General features: G+C 42.4%; 1 protein-coding gene across 4 annotated transcripts; it reads left to right on the top strand.

The window, feature by feature from the left end:
* On the top strand, window positions 1-25,941 carry LOC110537524 (uncharacterized). Of its 4 annotated transcripts, none has more exons than XR_016485049.1 (17): window positions 1-1,489; window positions 1,771-1,840; window positions 2,679-2,803; window positions 2,956-3,282; window positions 3,765-4,545; window positions 4,719-4,846; window positions 4,958-5,368; window positions 6,419-6,778; window positions 6,884-6,942; window positions 7,065-7,219; window positions 23,453-23,508; window positions 23,698-24,037; window positions 24,214-24,303; window positions 24,461-24,596; window positions 24,781-24,829; window positions 24,951-24,999; window positions 25,603-25,941. XR_016485049.1 is itself a non-coding variant. In XM_021623630.3 (17 exons), exons 1-17 carry the CDS (start codon window positions 1,379-1,381, stop codon window positions 25,817-25,819), a joined length of 3,456 nt encoding a protein of 1,151 aa, XP_021479305.3. In that variant the 5' UTR covers window positions 1-1,378; the 3' UTR covers window positions 25,820-25,941. The 4 variants fall into 4 exon arrangements, 2 of the variants coding, with proteins under 2 accessions (XP_021479305.3, XP_021479304.3); XR_002475643.3 differs by having other exon boundaries at window positions 7,065-7,231; XM_021623630.3 differs by having other exon boundaries at window positions 24,214-24,295.
* Window positions 25,942-26,152: the final 211 nt, after the last annotated feature.

Here is a 26,152-nt window from a genome sequence, read left to right as displayed (position 1 = left end):
GGAGCCCGAGCCTTGCACCGAGGATCAGGATAAAGATGAATCTGACAGTAATGATGAGTTTGCCATTTTGGGAAAAAGTGGACCCTTAATTTTGGCTGATCCATGGTTTCAGGGTAGTGGAAATGGAGTTAGGTGTTGTGGAATCGGTGACGGTAACCTGGAGTGGTCTTGTGAAAATGGTTTGTTTCTGTTGGTCCTCAGGATGTGTGGTTTCCAGTGTAGTTACTTGAAAAGCTGTCGTGGCTTTGGCTTGAAGGGGAATATACACAGCTTTATACGAGATTTGACGTCAGAAGAGTTACAGGGGGTGTCCTGTCATTTCAGGCTGTTGGCTTGAGGTACTACTAGACAGATTTAATGGAGTAGGGTTGTGGGTTTTTAATAAGTGTAGGGTTAGATGGTAGTTTTTTTTTAAAGTCCCAAGCAAAATATAGGGGAGTTATAATCCAGTCTAGTTGGTGGCAGTAATGCAACATTTATTGGATACCAACCTCCCTTAAACCTCATCGAAGAAGACAGATTGACAGGAGCCTCTTACTTCAGGTGCTCACTTCACCTCTTGCGCTCAGACTACACCAAAGACAGTTGCAGCAAAGATGGTGTGGTCGTGGTAACGTTAGCAGGGCCCATCCTCTCTGGCAGTAGGGTTTAATCCTGACTTTGTACATTTTTCTACAGATTTCTACAGTTTGTTTGAAATAACGAATATTATGTGTGTGAGCTAGAAATGTTATCTGGGTCAATGAGTATAAGAGTGTTTTGATAATATTTGGATTGGTCGAGAAAGCCACAAAGGGGGGTGTTTTGAGAGTACCATAAAGTACTTTGCTGGCCTCTGCTCACACGTTTGGACATTATTTTCACAGGGACGTTTAATACACCTTGCTGTAGTTTAATTTGTGAACAGTTTTTAACTGGTCCCGTTAAAAAAACTTGCTCTTCCTGTTTGAAATGTGCAATTGTAGTGCTGTATTGCACCGTACATTTCAGCCAAAGACAGAACAATGAAACGTTTTAGTTACAAAAATATTAGTTTCAATCCCCTTCAAAGTTTGACCTCCTTTTATTGAGTCACGTGATCGAAGAAAACATGGCTTCTTGAATCGAGATTTGTCAATGTTTTGGTAAAAGTAGGAATCCTACCAACGAACACTGGATGTGATTAACAGTCTTTAACTGAATGATTTGTAACTTAAATTCCATGTGTCGTTATATACATAGCTAGCTAAGTAACTGTTCTACTTTCGGTTTTTCGTAATTCTCAGGAAGATGAGTGTGCAGACATCCGCGACACAAGTCGTAAGGATAGCTAACGGTAGCTAGCTAAGCTAACTTCCCGTCTATATTTGTTATCAATCACCAAATTCAACCAAGCAACATGCCTCCTCGAAAAAAGCGAGAGAACAGATACGCTGATGATGGTCCCAGGAAACGACGACGAGCAGTTGATCATGAAGAGGACAGAGTCGTCATCTCAGACAGCGACGAGGTAACGTTACCCAGCTGAACTGACTAACTCGTTAGCTAGCTAGCTGGTTACACACTGGCTAGCTAGCTACACGGATACAGAACTACCTAACTACTGGTTATCTATATGTGTAAAGTGACCTATCATTAAATGTTAACTACAAAATAATAACTCTATACTATACTTGATAATTGTCGGCCAAGTAGTATTTCTGCTTCAGATCACTTTTATGTCTCTTAAAGGCACCTGACCCAAGATATAAAATAATCTGTAATTGACAACTCATCTTTCTTCTAACCCAGGATGAAGACTTCAGACCAACATCATTAAAGGAGCATAAACGGGAGAAGGAGAGTAAAATACGATCTAACGGTATACTGTCCAATATAAGTCTCCTTATTTGTAACGTAGCGAATTAGACGTATCATTCTCATGTAGCACATTAGCCCTATAATGGACGAAAGGAGCCTAGCGTTAATTGTTTATGGTCCAAGGACCTTACATGTTCTGTTTTGGCTCTGGAAGCCAAAACGGCCAAATACTCAAACCTGAGTCAATTCTCAATTGCAGTATGGTTATAGAAACATACATCTCTACTTTCATATCACATCAAAATAATTTCACAAATGCAAAATACACACTTATTCTACACTGTTTTAACTGGTGTTAACACAGTTGCAGTCAACAGTATTTTGTGACAACACGTTTGTCTTCCGTTTACACGCAGGTGTTAGATGCAGGTAGCTAATTAGCACAGGTCTACTGTCTGTTTTCCAATAAACATAGGCTGTAACATGGATATATTGCCGCGTGAGAACACTAACCCTATAAAGGTGTGTATCAATTGAACCTTCTTTTTTTATATATATATATATAATTATTTCTAGCTGATATGAAAGATAAGGTTGTTATGCGTTTACATTTTAGGGCACATCAACAGATTTTTTACCTAATCGGCTCAGGGATTTAAACCAGCAACCTTTCGGTTACAGGCCCAACGCTCTTAACCGCTAGGCTACCTGCTGCCCAAAACCGTTAGTCAAGTGATGCGTGTTAATGTTCTGACTGAGTGCCGGGGCTCCTTACACAACTCCACTGTACATATTGTAATGGAACTGAGTCATGATCAATCACCAAAATGTAACCAGTGAAGCACTGCTAGTTGGAACTTTGTCATCTACTGTACTGAAGCTGTCCCCTCTCTTCTCAGAGATGACTGAGGAAGAGATGCTGGATCTGGCCATGAGGCTGAGTGAACAGGAGGCCAGCAACACTGCTCTCAGGCAACGACAGGAGGAGGAGACCATGAGGAAGGCCATCGCTGAAAGCCTCTACGTAAGTGTCGAGAATACTGACAGATATAAAAGGTTGCCTGGACATTTCCTCTAGGACAGTCACAGTCCTCGCCATTATTTCAGATAAAACCACAAATGTTTCTCCCATTGTATCTATTCCTGTGATACATGAGTGTTTATCTATCCCTCCAGGCGGACAGACACACTCATCCCAACTCAGAATCTCTGCTGGTGGACGGGAGCCCTAACGAGAAATGTCAACGTTCCCCTCCAGAGGCAGAAAGCAGCATACAGCCCCCCAGGCGGAAGCTCTCTTACCCCAACCATGGTGTGGCTGACAGGGAGGGAGCCCACGGTGTAGGTGTTAGTGTAGGGGTTGCTAACCCAGAAACCAGCAGGAGGGGGAAAAAAGTGGCTAGTCCATTACTAGATATGCCTGACCTGTCTCAGACCCAGAAGGTCTACTCCCAGTCTTCTCCCCTCAGCCAAGCTTCCACCTCCATGCCTCTCTCTTCACAGGTCAGTGGTGCCTCATTATTTGTCTGTCATGGTAATCATGTAGTTCTGTCTTTCTTCAGGGGCTACTATGGGCCTAAATCTAACTATCTATGAGTCTGATTGATACTTTAACCTGAAAACTTAGTGTTAATAAGCATTAATGTAGGTCTAGAAGAACCAATTACTTACTTATATCTAAATGCCACATCTTTCAATCATCACCAGTCTAGATTGCATTCCAAATCAATTTAGTTCTAGTGATGTTACCGGGACAGCAGGTAGCCTAGTGGTTAGAGTGTTGGACTAGTAACTGAAAGGTTGCAAGATTGAATCCCCGAGCTGACAAGGTAAAAATCTGTTGTTCTGGCCCTGAACAAGGCAGTTAACCCACTGTTCTTAGGCTGTCATTGAAAATAAGATTTTTTTTTTAACTGACTTGCCTAGTTAAATAATGGTAAAATAAAAAAAAGTTATTTTAATCACATTTTCTATGCCATTTTAAGGAGGGGTCTTCTCTAAAGAACCCTTTCGGAAACCTCTCAGCCCACGTCGAATCTCAGGAATGCAAGTCCACAGAGAATGAGTCCCAACTCAGGAAGAAGTCCTCTGTATTCCCTCTCGCCACTACAGTCCCCTCAGCCAGTAAACTCATCCTGTGCCTGCATAAGCTCAGCCAGGACCTCCTAGTAGACTGTCAGGCCTCTGGGTTCCTACTATGTTCTCAAGAGAGTCCTCCAAGCGTAACTCTTTCCACAAAGTCCCAGATGTCTCAGTCTTTTCAGCCAAAGAGCCCTACATTCTCCAAAAGCCCTGTGTTCTCCAGGACAGAGAGAACTGCAGGTGGGGAACCAGGCCAAGGGAGTCCCCCTATGTTCTCTGAGACTGATTCAGGAAAAGAAGAAAAAGAGGCAAGTCCAACTTTTCCTAAAAGTGCCATGTTCTCCAGTAGTGATACAGGAGAAGAAGAGAAAGCGGCAAGTCCCACCTTTCCCGGAAGCCCAGTCTTCCCCAGAACTGATCAGATAAGGGACCAGGGTCCACAGAACTGCATTGAAAGTGTCTCTACATCAGAAGACCATGAGGATAGAGACAGAGAGGATGTGAAGAGCAGCGAATCCTCAAAGTGCCTTCCACCACGCCTCAGAACAAACCTGTCCCTGAACAAGAGACTCATGCCTATAAGGAAGACAGCTGGAGTTGCAGACAAAGTTGTTGACCAAGAGGAACGTCAGGGTGAATCCTCGCAGAGCGCTGTAAACAGGATTAGCACGCCTGCAAAGTTTGGTATGTTTTCTATTGTTTTAACAACTATCATACATACAGAATAATGTTACACCAACACTGAGTTTTAATGAGAGCAAGTAATAGCGGTAGGGCAGGTTCATATGGCCTCTTCCTGCCCTTTGGCTTTCTATGTTCTGATCCTATGTATGTATTGGCATGATTGTTCTCTTTAGCTGCAGAAGAAGACCTTAATTCAGAGGAACTTACATTGGCTTTTGAGACTCAGCCAATGCAGGAGTTAACCAGTAATATGGCGCTACGCTGGTCAGATGATGACGAAGAGGAAGACGGTCCTGCAAAGGTAATGCCAAGGAACTACAAGAGATTGTATATTAGCAGTACTGTTATTTAGCCTTTGACTTCACCTGAAACCTAATTTACAGTGTATTGTGGGAACTTCTCTCTCTTGCAGTCGGCTCAATTGCCCAGCCCAGTCTTCCCACAAGAGAATGACCTCCCACAACCAAGCAACCACCACTGTTCCCCTCCACACATACACAGCCCCTGCCTCGTCCCCAAGAAACGCACACACATCTCCGAAGACTCCGCGTGCGAGGATGGAGAGAGCCAGTCCAAGCGCATCCGGAAGAAGTTCACCTTCAAGGGCATGTATGGATCTCCCTCCCCCTTTCTCCCCAGACAGGCTGCAGGTAGAGGGTGCCATGATGAGGCACAAACCAGATACCCCTCTTCCCACCAGCCCCAGGCCTCTTCCAGCCACCTCTCTCCCCCCACAGGCAGCCAGGGGGATGGGGGAGTGGTGTGCTACTATTGGGGGGTGCCTTTCTGTCCGCGAGGGCAGGACCCAGATGCCTACACGCAGGTTATCCTTTATCTTTCTTCTGATGTAGTCTTCATTTATTATTCTCTCTCATAGACATTCTCTGGATTAGGAGTCAATGTGGGTATCTGACATCTGGGAACACAAAAAGGGGCATATAGTGCATTTGAAAACGAGTCAGACCCCTTGACTTTTTCCACGTTTTGTTATCTTACAGCCTTATTCTAAAATTGTCAGTGACCATCAGGTTCTTGGTCGCCTCCCTGACCAAGGCCATTGTCCCCCAATTGCTCAGTTTGGCTGGGCGGCCAGCTTTAGGAAGAGTCTTGGTGGTTCCAAACTTCTTCCATTTAAGAAAGATGGAGGCCACTGTGTTCTTGGGGACTTTCAATGCTGAAGAAATGTTGTGGTACCCTTCCCCAGATCTGTTCCTCGAACACAATCCTGTCTCGGAGATCTACAGACAATTCCTTCAACTTCATTAAAAACGTTTTTTTAAAGTACCTTTTGTTTAACCAGGCATGTCAGTTAAGAACAAATTCTTATTTTCAATGACGGCCTAGGAACAGCTTGCTTCATGGCTTGCTTTTTGCTCTTACATGCACTGTCAACTGTGGGACCTTTAGATAAACAGGTATGCACCTTTCCAAATCATGTCCAATCAATTGAATTTACCACAGGTGGATGTAGAAACATCTCAAGGATGATCAATGGGAACTAGGATGAACCTGAGCTCATTTTTGAGTCTCATAGCAAAGGGTCTGAGTACTAATGTGCATAAGGTTTTTTTTTTTTTTAAATAAATTTAACATTTTGTAAAAAAATGTTTTTTTGCTTTGTCATTATGGGGTATTGCATGTCTATTGTGGAAAACATTTTATTTTATTAATTTTAGAATCAGGCTGTAATGTAACAGTGTAGAAAAAGTCAAGGGGTCTGAATACTTCCCGAATGCATTGTATAAATTCTGTGTGCTACTGTATTGTAGACACTCCATCCATCATTTTGTAATATTTCATTGACCTGATGTCAGATGTCATGACTTTTAACTGAGTATGTAACTGATAGCAATTAACAGATTTTTCCTTACAGGTGATCATGTCCCAGCTGGAGGTGTATGAGAAGAGCCTGAAGGAAGCCCAGAGGGGTCTGCTGAGGAAGGCAGGCTGGGGGGAGCCTGTCCTTCCTGGGCCCCCAGAGAGACCTTTTTCCAGGAGGGGACGCCCCAAGAGACACAGGGCCCCAGAACTTCTGGAGGAAGAGGAGGAAGAAGTCCAGGGAGTGAGAAACCAGCAGGAAGAGGTTGTGGAGGTGGTAGAGGATGATGAAGAGGAGGGTGAGGAAAGGGAGTGGCGGCGGTCACAGGGAGGGACGGAAGAGGGAGGGAGGAGAGGAAGACTGGAGTGGAAGGACTATCAGTCACTGTTTGTGTCCACTCCTGAAGAAGACGAAGTGAGTATTGCTTAACTTTTGTCAATACTTATAGGGAGCAATACATTTATGTATTTCTAAAGGCTCTCCCCCAGAAAAGTATCTCTTTGTTTTGTCTTCCCATAGAAATCGCCCTCACCTGTATTTCATGTAGAATCCAATCAACAACCAATTCTACCTCGAAGGTAAGAAATGGAGGCATAAACTGCTACATTATACAGTATGGACCTAGCTTGTCTATAATCTCAATGATACAAGTCCTTTAAATGTGCACAGGAATGACAACATGTTGATTTCTAATTTCCAGGAGTCTTGGCCTTAGAAATGAAGAGAGAAGACCATCGCCACTGCCTGTCCCGCTGGAGAAGGAAAAGGAAGAAGATGAAAAAGAGGGAGAGAAGAGGGAGGAGGAAGAAATAATGGGGGATGACGTGGTGGATGTCGGTGGCTTAGAAGTTCCAGGTATAAGAAATGGTAAGACTTTACTTGACACCCAGCGTCATAACATATTGTGACACTGTCATAACCATGTAATAACAGCAGACAATTTGTCATAACCTGTCTGTCATAATATGTTCATAACACTGTCATGACACATTTTTAGACCCGTTGTGACATATATTGTGTTCTTTTATGGCTGGTTATGATACCTACAGTGCTTGCTCCACTAAAAGTTGTGTGCTTATGCTTCAGGACTTAGAGATAGTTTGTGGTTTAGCACGTCACCACTTCATTGCTCCAGACCAGCGCAAGGGGGCGTTAGAGCACTGATTATGATTTTGGGTCCTACTGTGTCTCTAACTGACATTGAATGGGTGACATAAACCTAAATAGAAACTGATAATTGTGCACAACTTAAGTATTACTTACTAAAACTGTTGTTACACTAAGGTTTTATTTTATTTTATTAGGATTATTTTGCTTGTACTGTAGGCCACTCCTGACCTGTCACGTTGTGCAACGCCTGAGTGGTGCAACGGTCTAAAACACTGCATAGCTGTGCAAGCTGTGTTGCTTCAGATGCTGGTTCAATACCTGTGCCGGCCTCGACTGGGATACCCATGAGATTACTATTTTATTTGGTTTCTCGCCCTCTAAAACTAGAAATAAATAATTCTAAATAACAAACTGGCTTTATTTACAAATTAGTAACAATGTCTCACCCCATGTCCAAGAATGGCCTTTTTCTCGCTCTATTTACGTTATTTGAAAACAAAATCATCTCCAAAATATATATTTTTAAACAAAGCGATTTATTATTAATCATTTAGAATTATATAAAAGTCTGTTGGATATTCTCATAGATATAATTAACCCTGTTATTAGCAGGACAATATACAGTAGGGAGAACAAGTATTTGATACACTGCTGATTGTGCAGGTTTTCCTACTTACAAAGCATGTAGAGGTCTGTAATTTTTTTTATCATAGGTACACTTCAACTATGAGAGACGCAATCTAAAACAAAATCCAGAAAATCACATTGTATGATTTTTAAGTAATTAATTTGCATTTTATTGCATGACATAAGTATTTGATACATCAGAAAAGCAGAACTTAATATTTGGTGCAGAAACCTTTGTTACAGAGATTATACGTTTCCTGTAGTTCTTGACCAGGTTTTCACACACTGCAGCAGGGATTTTGGCCCACTCCTCCATACAGACCTTCTCCAGATCCTTCAGCTTTCGGGGCTGTCGCTGGGCAAAACGAACTTTCGGTTCCCTCCAAAGATTTTCTTTTGGGTTCAGGTCTGGAGACTGGCTAGGCCACTCCGGGACCTTGAGATGCTTCTTACAGAGCCATTCCTTACTTGCCCTGGCTGTGTGTTTCGGGTCGTTGTCATGCTGGAAGACCCAGCCACGACCCATCTTCCATGCTCTTGCTGAGGGAAGGAGGTTGTTGGCCAAGATCTCGCGATACATGGCCCCATCCATCCTCCCCTCAATACTGTGCAGTCGTCCTGTCCCCTTTGCAGAAAAGCATCCCCAAATAATGATGTTTCCACCTCCATGCTTCACAGTTGGAATGGTGTTCTTGGGGTTGTACTCATCCTTCTTCCTCCAAACACGGCGAGTGGAGTTTAGACCAAAAAGCTCTATTTTTGTCTCATCAGACCACATGACCTTCTCCCATTCCTCCTCTTGATCATCCAGATGGTCATTGGCAAACTTCGGATGGGTCTGGACATGCGCTGGCTTGAGCAGGGGGACCATGCGTGCGTTGCAGGATTTTAATCCATGACGGCGTAGTGTGTTACTAATGGTTTTCTTTGAGACTGTGGTCCCAGCTCTCTTCAGGTAATTGACCAGGTCCTGCCGTCTGGGCTGTTCCCTCACCTTCCTCATGATCATTGATGCCTCACAAGGTGAGATCTTGCATGGAGCCCCAGACCGAGGGTGATTGACTATCATCTTGAATTTCTTCCATTTTCTAATAATTACACCAACAGTTGTTGCCTTCTCACTAAGCTGCTTTCCTATTGTCCTGTAGCCCATCCCAGCCTTGTGCAGGTCTACAATTCTATCCCTGATGTCCTTACACAGCTGTCTGGTCTTGGCCATTGTGGAGAGGTTGGAGTCTGTTTGATTGAGTGTGTGGACAGGTGTCTTTTATACAGGTAACGAGTTCAAACAGGTGCAGTTAATACAGGTAATGAGTGGAGAACAGGAGGGTTTCTTAAAGAAAAACGAACAGGTCTGTGAGAGCCTGAATTCTTACTGGTTGGTAGGTGATCAAATACTTATGTCATGCAATAAAATGCAAATTAATTACTTAAAAATCATACAATGTGATTTTCTAGATTCCGTCTCTCACAGTTTAAGTGTACCTATGATAAAAATTACAGATCCGTACATGCTTTGTAAGTAGGAAAACCTGCAAAATCGGCAGTGTATCAAATACTTGTTCTCCCCACTGTATATTGGTGTCATGAGAATTTTCAATCCCAATGATAATAACTAACAATTCAATAGCTTTGACCAATCCCCGAGGTTTGTAAGTCCATGCATATAATAGTAATTAGGCAAAGACTCAGACGCAAAAGTTTAGTACAGTTTATTCACGAGAACGTTCTAAAGTCAAGAATGCAAACACAGTCTTTATAACACACTCAAACAAGTTCAAATCTTAAGCTATGCCTTGCTCAGATAGCCAGTGTTTTTCCACCTCACAGATACATTGTTTCTTTAATCTGTAACATGTTTCATAATCTTCTGCAAGCCTAACAGTTTCTCCCCTCCACGGGTGGAGGAATGTCCTGTAAGGAACACAGTAGTACAACCACGTCTATCGATAGCTCCTCTTATAATTTGTTTCCCACTTGCACCCTGCTTACATACTGTCGTGGAAATTTCCTTAATTACCAAATGATGAGAGAGCAAATCACACACGAGTCAGAGTTATGCTTAATCTTCACCTTTAATAATAATTAAGCTTTTGCAATAGCATTTTGACTTTCAACAGTTTAGTATCTCTAATGAAAAGTTGAGAGTGCCCAACATAATGGCAAATGGGTTCCTTTATAGCAAAGATCCAACCCCCTCTCAAGACGACATGACAAAACACAGGTCTTAGGAACTTACACAAAGAAAATACTTTACTTCAGAGGAGTATCCCCAAAGAAGACAGTTGGCTATAAATTATCGTTCAGTTTGGTCTCCTAAACAAAGCTCTTATCTCGTCCTTGGTACAAAATGGTACCAAGACATTACCCCCACCCTATGATATATATCAAATTGTCATTTAGATAGAACCAATTCTAAATACAACCAATCCTGGACAAACTCACGGAGAGGATAGAATGATTCCAGACACTGCCATCCTCCTTTCCCCGATGGGAAAAGTAGGGAGTGACTGGCACAGACACAGTGGAGCAAAAGATCAAAAGATATGTTTACACATGATGACCCCTTGACCTCTCCCCTCTCTGCGGCCCATGCAACTTAGTCTTGACATAGAACAGATAACTGCCAATGGCCACCACTATAGTACAACAAAATACATTCTTATGAGAAATAACTCATAAGCATATCATGAAAATAAAACATCTTATCAATGTTACCCAACTAATTCTGATCATTCCCTAACAATACTAAAGGAATTCTGACTAAAACTACACACATCATCAGATTATAGTTTTATGATTCTACTAAATTTCATACAATTGTGGTTTCAGAGTGGAATTATTTAATCAGTATCTTTAAACATAAATGATTTTATCAGTTGGCCATGGCCCCGAGTGGCGCACAATGGGATTCCCTTGCAGTTCTCCAACTACTGTATATCCATTGAAAGTGCGCAAGGTTCAAGGCACAGGGGCACTGGATGGGCCGCAGTGCTGTGCACAGAATACCGACCTAGCCCATGGGGAAGGAAGGAAGGAAGGGAAGGTGGACCGCCACACTGGTAACACTTTAAGGGGCATTGCCCTAATAATGGAGCTGACTAGGGAAACATTCTCGCTGTTCTGTTCTTAGTGCCAGTCTGCACATTCAAACTAAAACAATGTAACTAATAATGGCATCTTTATGCTTTTGTTAATAAAATAATTATCAAAATATTCTTACAAAATGCTGATGTTTATTTAGTTATGGATCCATAGTGAATTACTATGGGAATAAATATCACTAAATTACAGAAATATTGGCACAAAGTTGTCTAATGAAGGTAAACAAATTGTTGCTTACTGGAAAATACTCTTTCAAACACACACGGTCACATTGTACAGCGCCATTATGGCTATTAGCAGGGCTATATTTTGGCTTTCATGGGTGGCGCACAATTTGCCCAGCGTTTGTCTCCCTCTAAAAACAGAAATAAATGTTTTGGCCTTTACAAATATTATTTTGGCCTCTTCAGATTACAATCGTTCTCTTTCGTTTTTTTGAAAACAAAATAACCTAAAATATTGTTATATATTATCAAGTTGATGGCAGTCATATAGCATGGCACCTACATAAAGCACTCATTCATGGCTTTGCATCAAAATAAGTAAGTACCAACATTCTTTCTGATAGTCTTAAATAAAGAAATGGACACCATGTACTGTATTATAATAGCCCATTATGGGCTATTAGCAGGACAATATACCTTTCTGTATGTTGATACTTTGTGGATGGGGGCTCACGCAGTGCAAAATGCGTTGCTACAGATGCAGGGTCGATACCCGTGCCGGCCTCCACCGGGAGACTTATGAGGTGGCTTTTGGTTTTAATTTAGAATCCTCCAATCCTCTATGCAATTATTGGCGGAGAGTCACATCTTATTTTTCGATATACTGTAGGCCTACCGTAGGCGACATGAGTGTTGAGTAATGTGCTGTTAAAAGTGGTGTAGGCCCTATTTATTTCTAGAGCATATTGACGTTAGCAATAGGATTTGAAGCAATAGCCTACAACTATTTTAGCACCGTTTCGTGCTGCTCTGAGACAAGCATGGGGACTGGTCTTGATAAATCAATGAGATTTTTATTTTCACTGAATCTCCGTTTGGGTATTGGTTAGACTAGAATTGTATAAATGTTATGCTCTTAGTGTAACCTTTATTTAACTAGGCAAGTCAGTTAAGAACAAATTCTTATTTACAAGGACAGCCTACTCCTTCCTCCCCGTCAGGGAATTGAACCCCGGTCTCCCGCGTGCCCGCACGACACCGGGATTCTTCAGCTAAATAGCCCAGTACTGTAGACTCCCGACCGTCACTTTATACAGCGCATATTTTAAGTTCCATCCTAACGGAAACCCAGAGGGTTTTTCGTTTTTTTTGGAATAGAAACACCATAATATTAATCAAATTAATTAAGGAAAATGTCTTAATCAGTCCCATATACTATGTTCAAACAAAAAAAGGTTTTAAATTCTCTAGTACAGCCACTATTGAAGGCTATCAAATGCTTCTCAAAGATGCCCCCTGGTGGTCAAACTAGCACTAACTAGCATTAATGGTACCAGTGATTCACACTTAAATAACGTGACATAGAATTCTGCGGCACCATGCAAGCTGCGCCGCAGTACGCTGCAACTTTTAAAGGACAAACCACTGTAGATAAGTGTCAAAACCTACCAGAAAAGGCAAGATATTCCATTACACCATAGCATATTTGTTAGCAGTATGTTTGTTATCTTTTAGTTTTTATTGACCATATTCAATTATCATTGTAATTGTGCACACATTGATGTCAGACATGCACCAAACCCAATGCTCTGTTGCTGATGACAGCAATGAATGCAGAAGCAGATTTCAGGAGCATGACAAGACACCCTATTTTTGTCTGATATAAGGGCATTGTCGTGATTGCCCTATCTTGTTTATATGATTTTGATGGTCATAATGCTTCATGACAGTGTCATAAAGTGCTTTGTCTTAGTCCAAGTAAAGTGACTCAGGATGGTCATAATGTTTCATGACAGTGTCATAGTGTATTTTCTACAAGTTATTTTTTTTTTTCAATTTAAAGTTTTATTAAGTTTTCTTGTTTTTCAATCAACCAACAAAACACATTCCACATTCACAGATGTGACAGGCTTTAAAAAAATAAAAAAAATAAAATAATAATAATAATAATACTTTTGAAAAAATAAAAATACAATTAAAATGAATGATAAAGTCAAATAAAAGCATTTATTTTTCTTAATCTATATATTTTCCTTGGTACATATATATATATATATATACATACATACGTACGTACATACCTACGCACATATACATACACACACACACCTACGCACACGCACTCAAAAATGAAATTAAAATAAAAACACACACAAAAAAAAAAAAAACATAACACTTGCAGCAGCACTATCAAGGTTCTTATCAGCTACTTCAAGCATTCGCTGAGACGACGGGCCAATAATTCGTTTTTAGGTTTTACAGTACCTCCTTACACGACATGTATCTGCGCATTTCCCTAGTCACCCCGTTCACTCTGTCCAGTTTGAAATATAGTTGAATAGTGGAGACCAGAGTCTATCAAACTTGGGCTGTCTCTTGTGGAGGTCATAAGTGAGCTTTTCAAGAGGAAGAAAGTCAACAATCTGGTCAATCCACATTTTAAATGTAGGAGGGGTATTAGAGGCCCACAATAGAAGAATACATTTCTTAGCAAAGTATGTAATAGTCATAAGCAAATTTTCTCTGTCAGGATCAAGAACAAAGTCCTGCTGGGCATTAAGAAGATAGATACACGGGGTCATATCAAACTGTACCTCTAGTATTTTCTGTGCAGCAGTATGTACAGATTGCCAGATTCTGGCAATCTCCCTACAGCTCCAAAATACATGCATATAGGTTCCACTTTCAGAGGTACATCTTTTACAGTTAGGAGACATATCTGTTTTCATTCTATGGAGTCTCAAAGGAGTATAATAAAATTTGTACAAAAATGTGTAATTAGATTCTTTCATTTTTACACTGGTAGAGGAGCAGTATACCCTGTCGCAAACCTCCGCCCATAACTCATCACTGATAGTCAGACCAAGGTCCTTTTCCCAGATTATTTTCAAAGGAGTAAAGGAGGAGCTTCCTTTCTCAGAAAGGAGTCTATAGATGTAAGATATTTTGCCTTTAATGGATTGTGCTGTGACAAGAAGGGTTTCAACTTCATTCAACTGAGTCTCTAAACCTTCTAAACCTCCTCTTGGAGGTAAATGAGGAAATTACATGTCTAATTTGAAGATATTTAAAGAAATGGGATCTTGGCACATCGAATTCACTGCAGAGCTCTTGAAAGGATTTCAGTGTAGTGGTTTTCTGATGAAATAGGTCTGAAAAGGTCCTGATTCCTAGAGTATGCCAAAGATTAAAGTTGGCATCCCTCAGGGCTTTTGGCAAGTCTGGGTTGCCTACTATAGGCGAGTGAGAACATATTTGGGAGGAAATGCCCAGGTATTTCTTACAGTCCCTCCACGCTAGTAGGGTGCTGTAAATCGCAAAGGTTTTGGCTATGTTGCCCACTTCACTAAAGTTATTAATGAATATAATTGAGCTTAAGGGCAATGAACCACAGGATTGGGATTCTATCTGAATCCACGTTGACTCGTCTGTTTGTGATCCATGTTAGCATGTTGCGGATTTTGGCAGACCAGTAGTACAGTTGAAGGGAGGGAAGGGCAAGACCACCTTTAGATTCAGGTTTTGATAAAGTGGAAAACTTGATCCTAGGTTTTTTATTGCCCCATATAAATTTGGTGATGCTTTGGTTAGTTGTTTTGAAGAAGGAAACTCATGGTATTTCTATTTAGTAAAGAAAACTGTTTTTTTTTATCTCCCGAGTGTAGTCCAAATTCAGTTTGGCTTTGGCTGCTTTAAGATGACTCCAGGAGGTGCTGTCTAGGGATTGTTTATGTATTTTTTCACAGCATTCCAGCTCCCTCTCAAGATCTAGCCTGTGTGCTTCCCTTGCTTTTTTCTTAGAGGAAGCATATGCAATTAGATGACCTCTTAGTGTGGCTTTAGCAGCGTCCCACATTGTGGCCAGAGAAACAGGAGTCTTTATTGTCTTGTGTGTAGTTGTCTATCCATGTAGTTACCAATGTATGGAACTCGTCATTTGATAGCATGGAGGTGTTGAATTTCCAGCTCTTTGACCTCGGGATGTTTTTGCAGAGGTCAAAGCAGAGGTGGACAAAGGCGTGATCTGAAAGTGCTATGGGTCCGATTGTACATGTGGCTGAATTTATGAAACTCTTTGGGATAAAGATGTAATCTATACGGGAGTAGGTGTTATGGACATTAGAGTAGTATGTATAGTCCATAGATGAGCTATTATTCTCTCTCCAGATATCTATCAGTCCCATCTCTTTAGTAAGAGAGTTCAATATCTTTGCAGATCTAGGATTTGTGGTGGGGACTTGAGATGATTTGTCTAGGGTTGGGTTAAGGGTACAATTAAAATCTCTGGCCACCACGCCAAAGGAGACACAATGCTCATTGAACAGGGTTATAATTTTTGACATGAAGGCAGGAGTATCTGTGTTAGGGGCGTATATGTTTAATATAGTAATTGGTTGACCATATAGTGACCCAGTTATCAAAATAAATCTCCCCTCCGGATCAGATATGTTTTTGTCAATTATGAATGGAACATTTTTATGGATAAGTATGGCTGTGCCTCTACTGTTTGATTTGAAAGATGAGAAATACACCTGTCCCACCCAAGCTCTGCGGAGTTTGGCATGTTCAGCATCACAGAGGTGTGTCTCTTGTAATAGCGCAATGTCTGCTTTTTCCTTTTTTAGAGCACATAGTATCTTTTTTCGTTTTATTGCATGCCCTAGACCATGGCAGTTCCATGTCAATAGATTTAAGGTACTAGTCATCGTCATCGAGCAGTAATCGAACTTTAGTGCAAGTCATCCCTGGGTAAAAGTGGATAGTAATTACAGCTGCGTTCACATAAAAGGAAAATAAATGGTGTACATAAAATAATAATCTCTGAACACCCCAGCCGAGTTCCCAAACAACTCGACACATCCCGTTGGATCTATTACCCCCCCGCTCAGTCTCAATTCTGTGTTCCGAATAAAACAAAAACCGGGAACAGTTAGTAACGCACAACGTCTCCTTCTCCCCATCAAAGAAATGCCTCATCCTCTCCACCCCGCATTGAGTAAATAACACAGTTGCCCTCGTCCAGACCCCAGTAAAAGAGGGGAGAAAAATAAAATCAATAGCCCAGCCTACATATGCCTCCCCCAAGGGACATAGGGAACCCCAGGTAATAATAGCAACAACAAAAAAACAGGGAAATAAAAGTAGGCTGAAACATTAGTAGGCCTAGGTTAGGCTATACAGCTCATCCCTCTCAGTTATTAAAGGACACTAAGTATAAATTGGACGGCTATAATGACATTTAGGGGGTGGATCTCTGGATATCGGCTATATGTCGTCTTACCTCCTTTAGTAATGGCATTAATCGCATTTAGTCATTGGTCTGTTTCCCATTGGCCAGGATTGTCTTTCAAAAAACGTTTTGCCTCTTCGGGAGTTTTGAAGTGTCGCAAGGCTCCTTGGTGAAGAATCCTGAGCTCGTTTGGGTATTTGAATCCCCTGAAGATGCCTCGGTCAATGGAGTATTTCTTCACTTCGTCAAATTCTCGGCGCTTTCGGCGTATTCCAGCTGACAGGTCCTGGTGTAAAGCGAGTTTGGCGTTTCCCACTGTGATGGTGTTGTTTTTCGCCGCCTGTAGGACTCGTTCCTTGTCGGTGAATCTCAGGAAACGTATGGTGATTGGGCGCGCTGGTTGTCTGGCTGCTGGTGGGGGCCTCAGTGCTCGGTGAGCTCTCTCGAGTTCTATGGGCCTGTCGGTGGGCAGGTGGAGCCACTCGGGAAGTTTGTCTTGCAGGTAGCGGATCAGTGGCATGTTTCCCTCTTCTTTTTCGCCCAGATTGAATAGAACACAATTATTCCTTCGCCCCCTGTTTTCCAGGTCCTCTGTTTTCTCTTCCAGATGCTCGATTTTCTTTTTAGCATATGCTATTTTTTCCATGGCATCTGTCAATAAGTTTTCCATGGATAGGATTCGCCCCTCTGCCTCGTCCAGGCGCCCCGCGTTTATGGTTATCTTGTTGTTGATGTCAGGCAAAGCGTTTTCCAGGATTGTCACCTTGCCCCCTATCGCACTGAGCTGAGAATTAATGGCATCTAATTTAGTGTTTAGTTCTGTACGTTGGGATCTCAACTCAGAAAGGATGTCTTCGACAGAGTGCGAGGTTGGCATTCGTTGTGCCTCGTGGGGGAGCGGCTTCTCTTGCTCCTGGCTAATGGCGCTAGTTTTTTCTGAAGCTAGCTTCTTCTTGGAGGCTTTTTCCGTCGCTAATACTCGAGTCCGGGTAAAAATGTCACCTGTAGTGTCGCCTTTTGTAGCCGCCATGACTTTTTATTGCTAAAGCTAAATGAGCTAAAGCTAAATGAGTGTGAACTTGGAGTGGAGGTAAGATTAGGAATTGGAAACTACTTGTGCGGAGCTCTTAGTTCATGCGGCTATCTCGTTCAAGGGTCACGTGATCCCCCCCCTTCTACAAGTTATTTAAAATATGATGGAAAAAAACATCTAAAGAACAAACAACAAAGGATTTAAGAAATAATCTTTCAAACATAAGGAAACTTCTTGGCTGGGAAAACAACCATTTGAATAAATGTGTGTTGACACTTATGTAGGTACCATAAAATAATGCAATATGTGTCACAACAATTGTAAATATATGGGTCATGACAGTTATAAGTGTTATGACGAGTTGTCAGCTGTCATGACATTTTGACATGGTTATGACTGTCATAATGTGTTATAACACTGGGTGTCAAGTAAAGTGTCACCGAAATTACAATTGATTTCACAGATTATAAATGACTGTCATTAAAGGTGCATATGCAGAAATCACTCCACCATTTCCTGGTTGCAAATATTCTAATAGTTCGCCTAATTTCAGTTTGAGAAAAAGACAGCAATGTATAGTGTAGCACGGACAACTCTCGCCAGTCTGCACAGCGTGACTCAAACCAGAGCAAATCAGACTTATTTTTCTCCATATCTCCAGATTCCTACCGCAAGCACTGAACCTTTTTTTCTCACCTGGATCATCGCAGCTAGCTCGCTGCTATTCGAGTGGCCACTCCTGGCTAACGTCACTGTCCCGGAGCAAGAACCAATTAGCCTGGAGCTAGCCTTGCTAGGCCCATCTCCCGGCTAGCCAAAGAGGTCCATCAGCCACTCCTTGGGCTACAATGCCGATTTTGCCAACTGGCCTGGACCCCCGCCGACCCATCACGACTGGACCACCGCCGTGATTGGCCCGATGGGGTTTTCTCAACTGGCTCCGCCATCGCGGCATCCCCTGAATGCCCATCCGCTAACCTCGGCCCGCTAGCTGTCCAGAGCACATCGGACTGTTAGCGTAAGAGGCCCACCGGACAAATTCTTTGGCCACTATACCTATTTTACCAAATTGCCTGGTTTACCACACGGAGCCCTGCTGATCCGTCTGCTGACGTAATAGCACGAGGGGGCCACAACAGACTTTCTTCCGTCTCGACGTCCCTCCAAGGCCCTTCTGTTAACTTGCTAGCCCCAGCCCCTTAGCTGCCTGAAGCCATTCACTGGACTCTTTTTATGGCACTTCCATAAAGGCCAGATTTGTGCAATATACGACTGATTGTTGTCCTATGGACAGAGTATCCCACCTCAGTGCAGATCTCTGCAGTTCATCCAGAGTGATCATGGGCCTCTTGGCTGCATCTCTGATCAGTCTTCTTGTATGAGCTGAAAGTTTATAGGGACGGCCAGGTCTTGGTAGATTTGCAGTGGTCTGATACTCCTTCCATTTCAATATTATCGCTTGCACAGTGCTCCTTGGGATGTTTAAAGCTTGGGAAATCTTTTTGTATCCAAATCCGGCTTTAAACTTCTTCACAACAGTATCTCGGACCTGCCTGGTGTGTTCCTTGTTCTTCATGATGCTCTCTGCGCTTTTAACGGACCTCTGAGACTATCACAGTGCAGGTGCATTTATACGGAGACTTGATTACACACAGGTGGATTGTATTTATCATCATTAGTCATTTAGGTCAACATTGGATCATTCAGAGATCCTCACTGAACTTCTGGAGAGAGTTTGCTGCACTGAAAGTAAAGGGGCTGAATAATTTTGCACGCCCAATTTTTCAGTTTTTGATTTGTTAAAAAAGTTTGAAATATCCAATAAATGTCGTTCCACTTCATGATTGTGTCCCACTTGTTGTTGATTTTTCACAAAAAAATACAGTTTTATATCTATGTTTGAAGCCTGAAATGTGGCAAATGGTCGCAAAGTTCAAGGGGCCGATTACTTTCGCAAGGCACTGTACCTCTGCTGTTTGCAAGCAAGATCTCAGCAATCACTGCCTCATTGCCTGCATCCGTAACCACCCCTCATCACTGTCAAACGCTCCCTAAAACACTTCAGTGAGAAGGTCTTTCTAATCGACCTGGCCCGGGTATCCTGGAAGGATATTGACCTCATCCCGTCAGTAGAGGATGGTCATTCTTTAAAAGTGCCTTCCTCACCATCTTAAATAAGCATGCCCGTTTAAAAAATGTAGAACCAGGAACAGATATAGCCATTGGTTCTCTCCAGATCTGACTGTCCTTGACCAGCACAAAAACATTCTGTGGTGTTCTGCATTAGCATCGAATAGCCCCCGTGATATGCAACTTTTCAGGGAAGTTAGGAACCGATATACACAGGCAGTTAGGAAAGCTAAGGCTAGCTTTTTCAAATATAAATTTGCATCCTGTTGCACAAACTCAAAAAAGTAAAGTCCATGGAGAATAAGAGCACCTCCTCCCAGCTACCCACTGCACTGAGGCTAGGAAACACGGTCACCACCTATAAATCCACTATAATTGAGAATTTCAGTAAGCATTTTTCTATGTCTGGCCATGCTTTCCACCTGGCTACCCTTCCCCGGTCAACAGCCCTGCACTCCCCACAGCAACTCACCCAAGCTCCCCCCAATCCTCCTTCACCCAAATCAAGATAGCTGATGTTCTTAAAGAGCTGCAAAATCTGGACCCCTACAAATCAGCTGGGCTAGACAATCTGGGCCCTCTCTTTTTGAAATGATCTGCCTGAAATTGTTGCAACCCCTGTTACTAGCCTGTTTAACATATTGTATTGTATTGTCTAAGATTGGAAAGCTGCCACAGTCATCCCCCTCTTCAAAAGTGCAGACCTATATCTATCCTACCCTGCCTTTCGGAGGTCTTTGAAAGCCAAGTTAACAGATTTCTGACCATTTCGAATCCCACCGTACCTTCTTCGCTTTGCAATCTGGTTTCAGAGCTGGTCATGGGTACACCTCAGCCACGCTCAAGGTCCTAAACGATATCATAACCGCCATCGTTAAGAGACATTACTGTGCAGCCGTATTCATCGACCAGGCCAAGGCTTTTGACTCTGTCAATCACCACATTCTTATTGGCAGACTCAACAGCCTTGGTTTCTCAAATGATTGCCTCGCCTGGTTCACCAACTACTTCCCAGACAGAGTTCAGTGTGTCAAATCGGAGGGCCTGTTGTCCAGACCTCTGGCAGTCTCTATGGGGTGCCACAGGGTTCAATTCTCGGGCCGACTCTCTTCTCTGTATACATCAATGATGTCTCTCTTGCTGCTGGTGATTCTCTGATCCACCTCTATGCAGACGACACCATTCTGTATACTTCTGGCCCCTCTTTGAATACTGTTAACTAACCTCCAGACGAGCTTCAATGCCATGCAACTCTCCTTCCGTGGCCTCCAACTGCTCTTAAATGCAAGTAAAACTAAATGCAAGCTCTTCAACCAATCACCTGCCCGCCCTTCCAGCATCACTACTCGGTTCTGACTTAGAATATGTGGACAACTACAAATACCTAGGTGTCTGGCTAGACTGTAAACTCTCCTTCCAGACTTACAGTGGAGCAAAAAAGTATTTAGTCAGCCACCAATTGTGCAAGTTCTCCCACTTAAAAATATGAGAGAGGCCTGTAATTTTCATCATAGGTACACTTCAACTATGACCGACAAAATGAGAGAAATAAATCCAGAAAACACATTGTAGGATTTTTTAATGAATTTATTTGCAAATTATGGTGGAAAATAAGTATTTGGTCAATAACAAAAGTTTATCTCAATACTTTGTTATATACCCTTTGTTGGCAATGACAGAGGTCAAACGTTTTCTGTAAGTCTTCACAAGGTTTTCACACACTGTTGCTGGTATTTTGGCCCATTCCTCCATGCAGATCTCCTCTAGCGCAGTGATGTTTTGGGGCTGTTGCTGGGCAACACAGACTTTCAACTCCCTCCAAAGATGTTCTATGGGGTTGAGATCTGGAGACTGGCTAGGCCACTCCAGCACCTTGAAATGCTTCTTACGAAGCCACTCCTTCGTTGCCCGGGCGGTGTGTTTGGTATCATTGTCATGCTGAAAGACCCAGCCACGTTCCATCTTCTATGCCCTTGCTGATGGTAGGCTTTGTTACGTTGGTCCCAGCTCTCTGCAGGTCATTCACTAAGTCCCCCTGTGTGGTTCTGGGATTTTTGCTCACCGTTCTTGTGATCATTTTGACCCCACGGGGTGAGATCTTGCATGGAGCCCCAGACCGAGGGAGATTATCAGTGGTTTTGTATGTTTTGTATGTCTTCCATTTCCTAATAATTGCTCCCACAGTTAATAATAATTGCTCCCACAGGTCTACAATTTTGTTTCTGGTGTCCTTTGACAGCTCTTTGGTCTTGGCCATAATAGGGGAGTTTGGAATGTGACTGTTTGAGGTTGTGGACAGGTGTCTTTTATACTGATAACAAGTTCAAACAGGTGCCATTAATACAGGTAACGACTGGAGGACAGAGGAGCCTCTTAAATAAGAAGTTACAGGTCTGTGAGAGCCAGAAATCTTGCTTGTTTGTAGGTGACCAAATACATATTTTCCACCATAATTTGCAAATAAATTCATTAAAAATCCTACAATGTGATTTTCTGGATTTTGTCATAGTTGAAGTGTACCTATGATGAAAATTACAGGCCTCTCTCATCTTTTTAAGTGGGAGAACTTGCACAATTGGTGGCTGACTAAATACTTTTTTGCCCCACTGTACATTAATCTCCCATCCAAAATTAAATCTAGAATCGGCTTCCTATTTCGCAACAAAGCATCCTTCACTCATGCTGCCAAACAAACATTCGTAAAACTGACCATCCTACCGATCCTCAACTTTGGCGATGTCATTTATAAACTAGCCTCCAACACTCTACTCAACAAATTGGATGCAGTCTATCTGTTTTGCCACCAAAGCCCCATATATTACCCACCACTGCGACCTGTACGCTCTCGTTGGCTGGCCATCGCTTCATACTCGTTGCCAAACACACTGGCTCCAGGTCATCTACAAGTCTAGGTAAAGCCCCACCTTTTCTCAGCTCACTGGTCACCATAGCAGCACCCACCCGTAACACGCTCTCCAGCAGGTAAATCTCACTGGTCACCCCCAAAGCCAATTCCTGCTTTGGCCGCCTTTCCTTCGAGTTCTCTGCTGCCAATGACTGGAACGAACTGCAAAAATCCCTGAAGTTGGAGACTCAAATCTCCCTCACAGAGCAGCTCACAGATCACTGCACCTGTACATAGCCCATCTGTAAATAGCCCATCTGTAAATAGCCCATCCAACTACCTCATACCCATACTGTATTTATTTATCTTGCTCCGTTGCACCCCAGTATCACCCCAGTACTTGCACATTCATCTTCTGAACATCTACCATTTCAGTGTTTAATTGCTATATTGTAATTACTTCGCCACCATGGCCTATTTATTGCCTTACCTCCCTTATCTTACGTCATTTGCACTCACTATATATAGACTTTTACATTTTTTTCTACTGTATTATTGACTATGTTTGTTTATTCCATGTGTAACTCTGTGTTGTTGTATGTGTCGAACTGCTGTGCTTTCTTGGCCAGCTCGCAGTTGTAAATGAGAACTTGTTTTCAACTAGCCTACCTGGTTAAATAATGGTGAAAAAATATTAGGAAGGTGTGCCTAATGTATATTGTTTGCTTTACTTTGTGTATATGGTTACATTTAGAAGTAAATACTAAATGTTGTGAGCTTCACTTCATAATATGTAGCTTTTAATTGGCATGCCTCTATTTTTTCTTGTTGATTCTGATGGCAGAGACCCAACTCAGTGACGATGGCACCCAAGATCTGATGGTCACCAATCCTGCACGGGTCAGTAACTTCTGCACTACAAATGACACACCTAAACAGAGCATTCTGATTACAGTTCTGACTGATTCTCCTTCTTTCATCCAACACCTAGAAATTTTGGCTGTGTTCATCGAATTGTGAGGTTGTGTTGTAGATGTCTATCATAGTTGTGTTTTTTTTATGTCTGTGGTTTGATTTTGTTACCCCTAGCCCCAACCAGAGAGGCAGTCCCTGCCTCAGATCCAGACTTTTCTCTCATTACCCCATCCTCTGGAGCAGCGTGTAGAGGGGATGGAGGTGAAAGAGGAGAGGAGGAGTGGCCCTGTTAGGAGTCCTGCTAGAGGAGAGGATGTGAGGGTGGAAATGGAGGAGACTGGGGAGGTACAGGGTGGGGTCTCAGAACCTGCACCCCCTCAGAGCCCCAGCATGGACTGTCCCATGTGCATGCGCCCCTTCCCCCTGACGGAGATTGAGCTGCACGCTGCCTACTGTGACGGTAGTACCGCTAACATGGAGGAAGAGGAGATGATGGCTCCGAGCCAATCGCAAGGTGAGAACACGCAGCAAGACACGCATACAACAGACACTCGTTTCTTCAGCTCAATCTAAAGTAATCTCTGTTGTTTATGCAAGGATGTTGACAAAGGAACAATGCAAGTCAATGATGTGTAGTGAAATATTATGTTTGACCCCAGAGCGTAAAACAGTCCCTTGCTTAATATGTAGTTACAGTGAAGTCTCATAGGAAGAGGACCAGAAGGGGAGAAAGAATTGGAGAGGAGCAGCCCTGTTCTTCTGGCTCTGGCAAGTAAGTAGGTATGAGTGGATTGACCTTGGTCTAACAGCTAGTCTCCTATACCTAGTTTACATTCACAGGGAACGTCACTTTAGGCTAAATTATTTTGACATACCTACTATAGAGTAACCTGATCATACATTTTAACCTGTCTGTGTTGTGTTGTCTTCTGAGCAGGGCAGTGCAGGGAGAGAAGTGCTTCCTGTGTCAGCAGCTATTTCATCTCCGGGACTATGAGAAGCACGTAGAGGACTGCATCAAAAACCAAGAAGTGTCCAAGGCTGCATCCAGGGCTGCATCCAGGGCCGGAAAGGTACTCCTAGTTAGCACTATTGCACAGAATTATACACTGTATATGTAGTTGTTATCAAAACCAAGCCAGCTGTTGTAGACCATTGGTAGTTAATTGCAGACAGTGTGGTTTCCCTAGCTGTCGTGAAGCACTCACCATTGGTCTTCTGCTCTTTCTTCCCTCTGTGTGATGGATGATCTTCCAGAGTGGAGACTTGCTGAGTGCTTTGGACCAGACAGAGCAAAGAGATTTAGGTACGCTCACTCTCTCAAACTGTGATGATGTTGTTTTACATGTTCAAAATGCCTCGTTCCACCTTGTTTGAATGGGTGAAAAAGAGAGCCAATGTTTTCACTCTGCTCTGTCTCCTTTTAGGGACTGCTGAGGCCGGACCATGTGATGCTGCCTTCAGGAGCCAACACAGGTAAGCAAAACAGGAAATGCACTAATGGATTGTTTTTGGAAACTCCATTTGACTAATGCTACTGTTGTACCCACCTCTGGTGACACAGGCTGTTCCATGTGTGTGATAGGTAGGGAAGTTTGATAAGCAGACCCTGGTTGGGTATGTCTGTCAAGGATACACCCTGATGAATAACTCTCTAAAGCATCATAGCAACTCCATTAAATGCTTATGCCTTCATATTTGTCCATTGTTGACTAAGACTATTGTGTACCCCTATGTAAAGTAGTTATTCATTTGAAGTGGTGTATTTTCTTCTGGTTTAATAGTTTATGAATGCATATTAACATATTTTGTGAATATGAGATGGTAAGCAGACCGTGAAGTTTAGTGCTTGCCTGATTGTTTGGTGACTATCGACAGTGTCACTGTAACAATATCAGTGTACTACCTCTAGCTCACACCTGGATCATGTTCAGTAGGCACAACATGGACTGAAAGAGGGAGGAACTACCTGGAAATGTCCAATAAACACTTTTCCTTTTTCATTGCATAAAGTTTTACTACGGTGTTCTCTAATGAACATGACCCTGCCATTTATAACCATGTGATTGCTGCTTTCAGTGGCCTTATTGAGGATCTGGGAGAGTCTGGGGGAAGTGGAGACATCGCCGTCTCAGGTTTCAGAGTGAGCACCTCGCCCATCCGATCCTTCACCTCTATCTCAGAAGCCACAGACTGCCTTATTGACTTCAAGCGCCAGTACTCTTCCTGTACTTCCTCCTCTTCCTCCTCTAGGCCCAGACAAAGAGGGAGGAAATTCAAATTGACTAAAAAATAGAAAATACTGTCAACTGCTTTTTTTTAATACCACCCCATATCTTTTCTTTGTATTGTTTGTTACACTGAATCAAGTGATACAAATGTGTGTTAATGTGTGATTAAATAATACATCTAAATGTTTATTTTGTGTACTTTCTTACAAATCTGTTAGATTCGATTCACCTTTACACACTAGAAAAATGCACACAGTGACCCAAACTATGGGCTCACATTATATTCTTATTTAAATAAGTGACTCCAAAATGACATGATACATTGCAGATGTTGGATGTTAATTTGAGCCAGTTTGCTACAGCAGGATAATAATAATGCGAGTTATCATTTTTGTATG

Source organism: Oncorhynchus mykiss, chromosome 12 (assembly GCF_057628025.1).
Source record: "Oncorhynchus mykiss isolate SJ-2025 chromosome 12, ASM5762802v1, whole genome shotgun sequence".
Classification (NCBI taxonomy): Eukaryota; Metazoa; Chordata; class Actinopteri; order Salmoniformes; family Salmonidae; genus Oncorhynchus; species Oncorhynchus mykiss.
The sequence above is the reverse complement of the archived record's forward strand: the minus strand, read 5'-3'. Positions and strand labels throughout refer to the sequence as shown.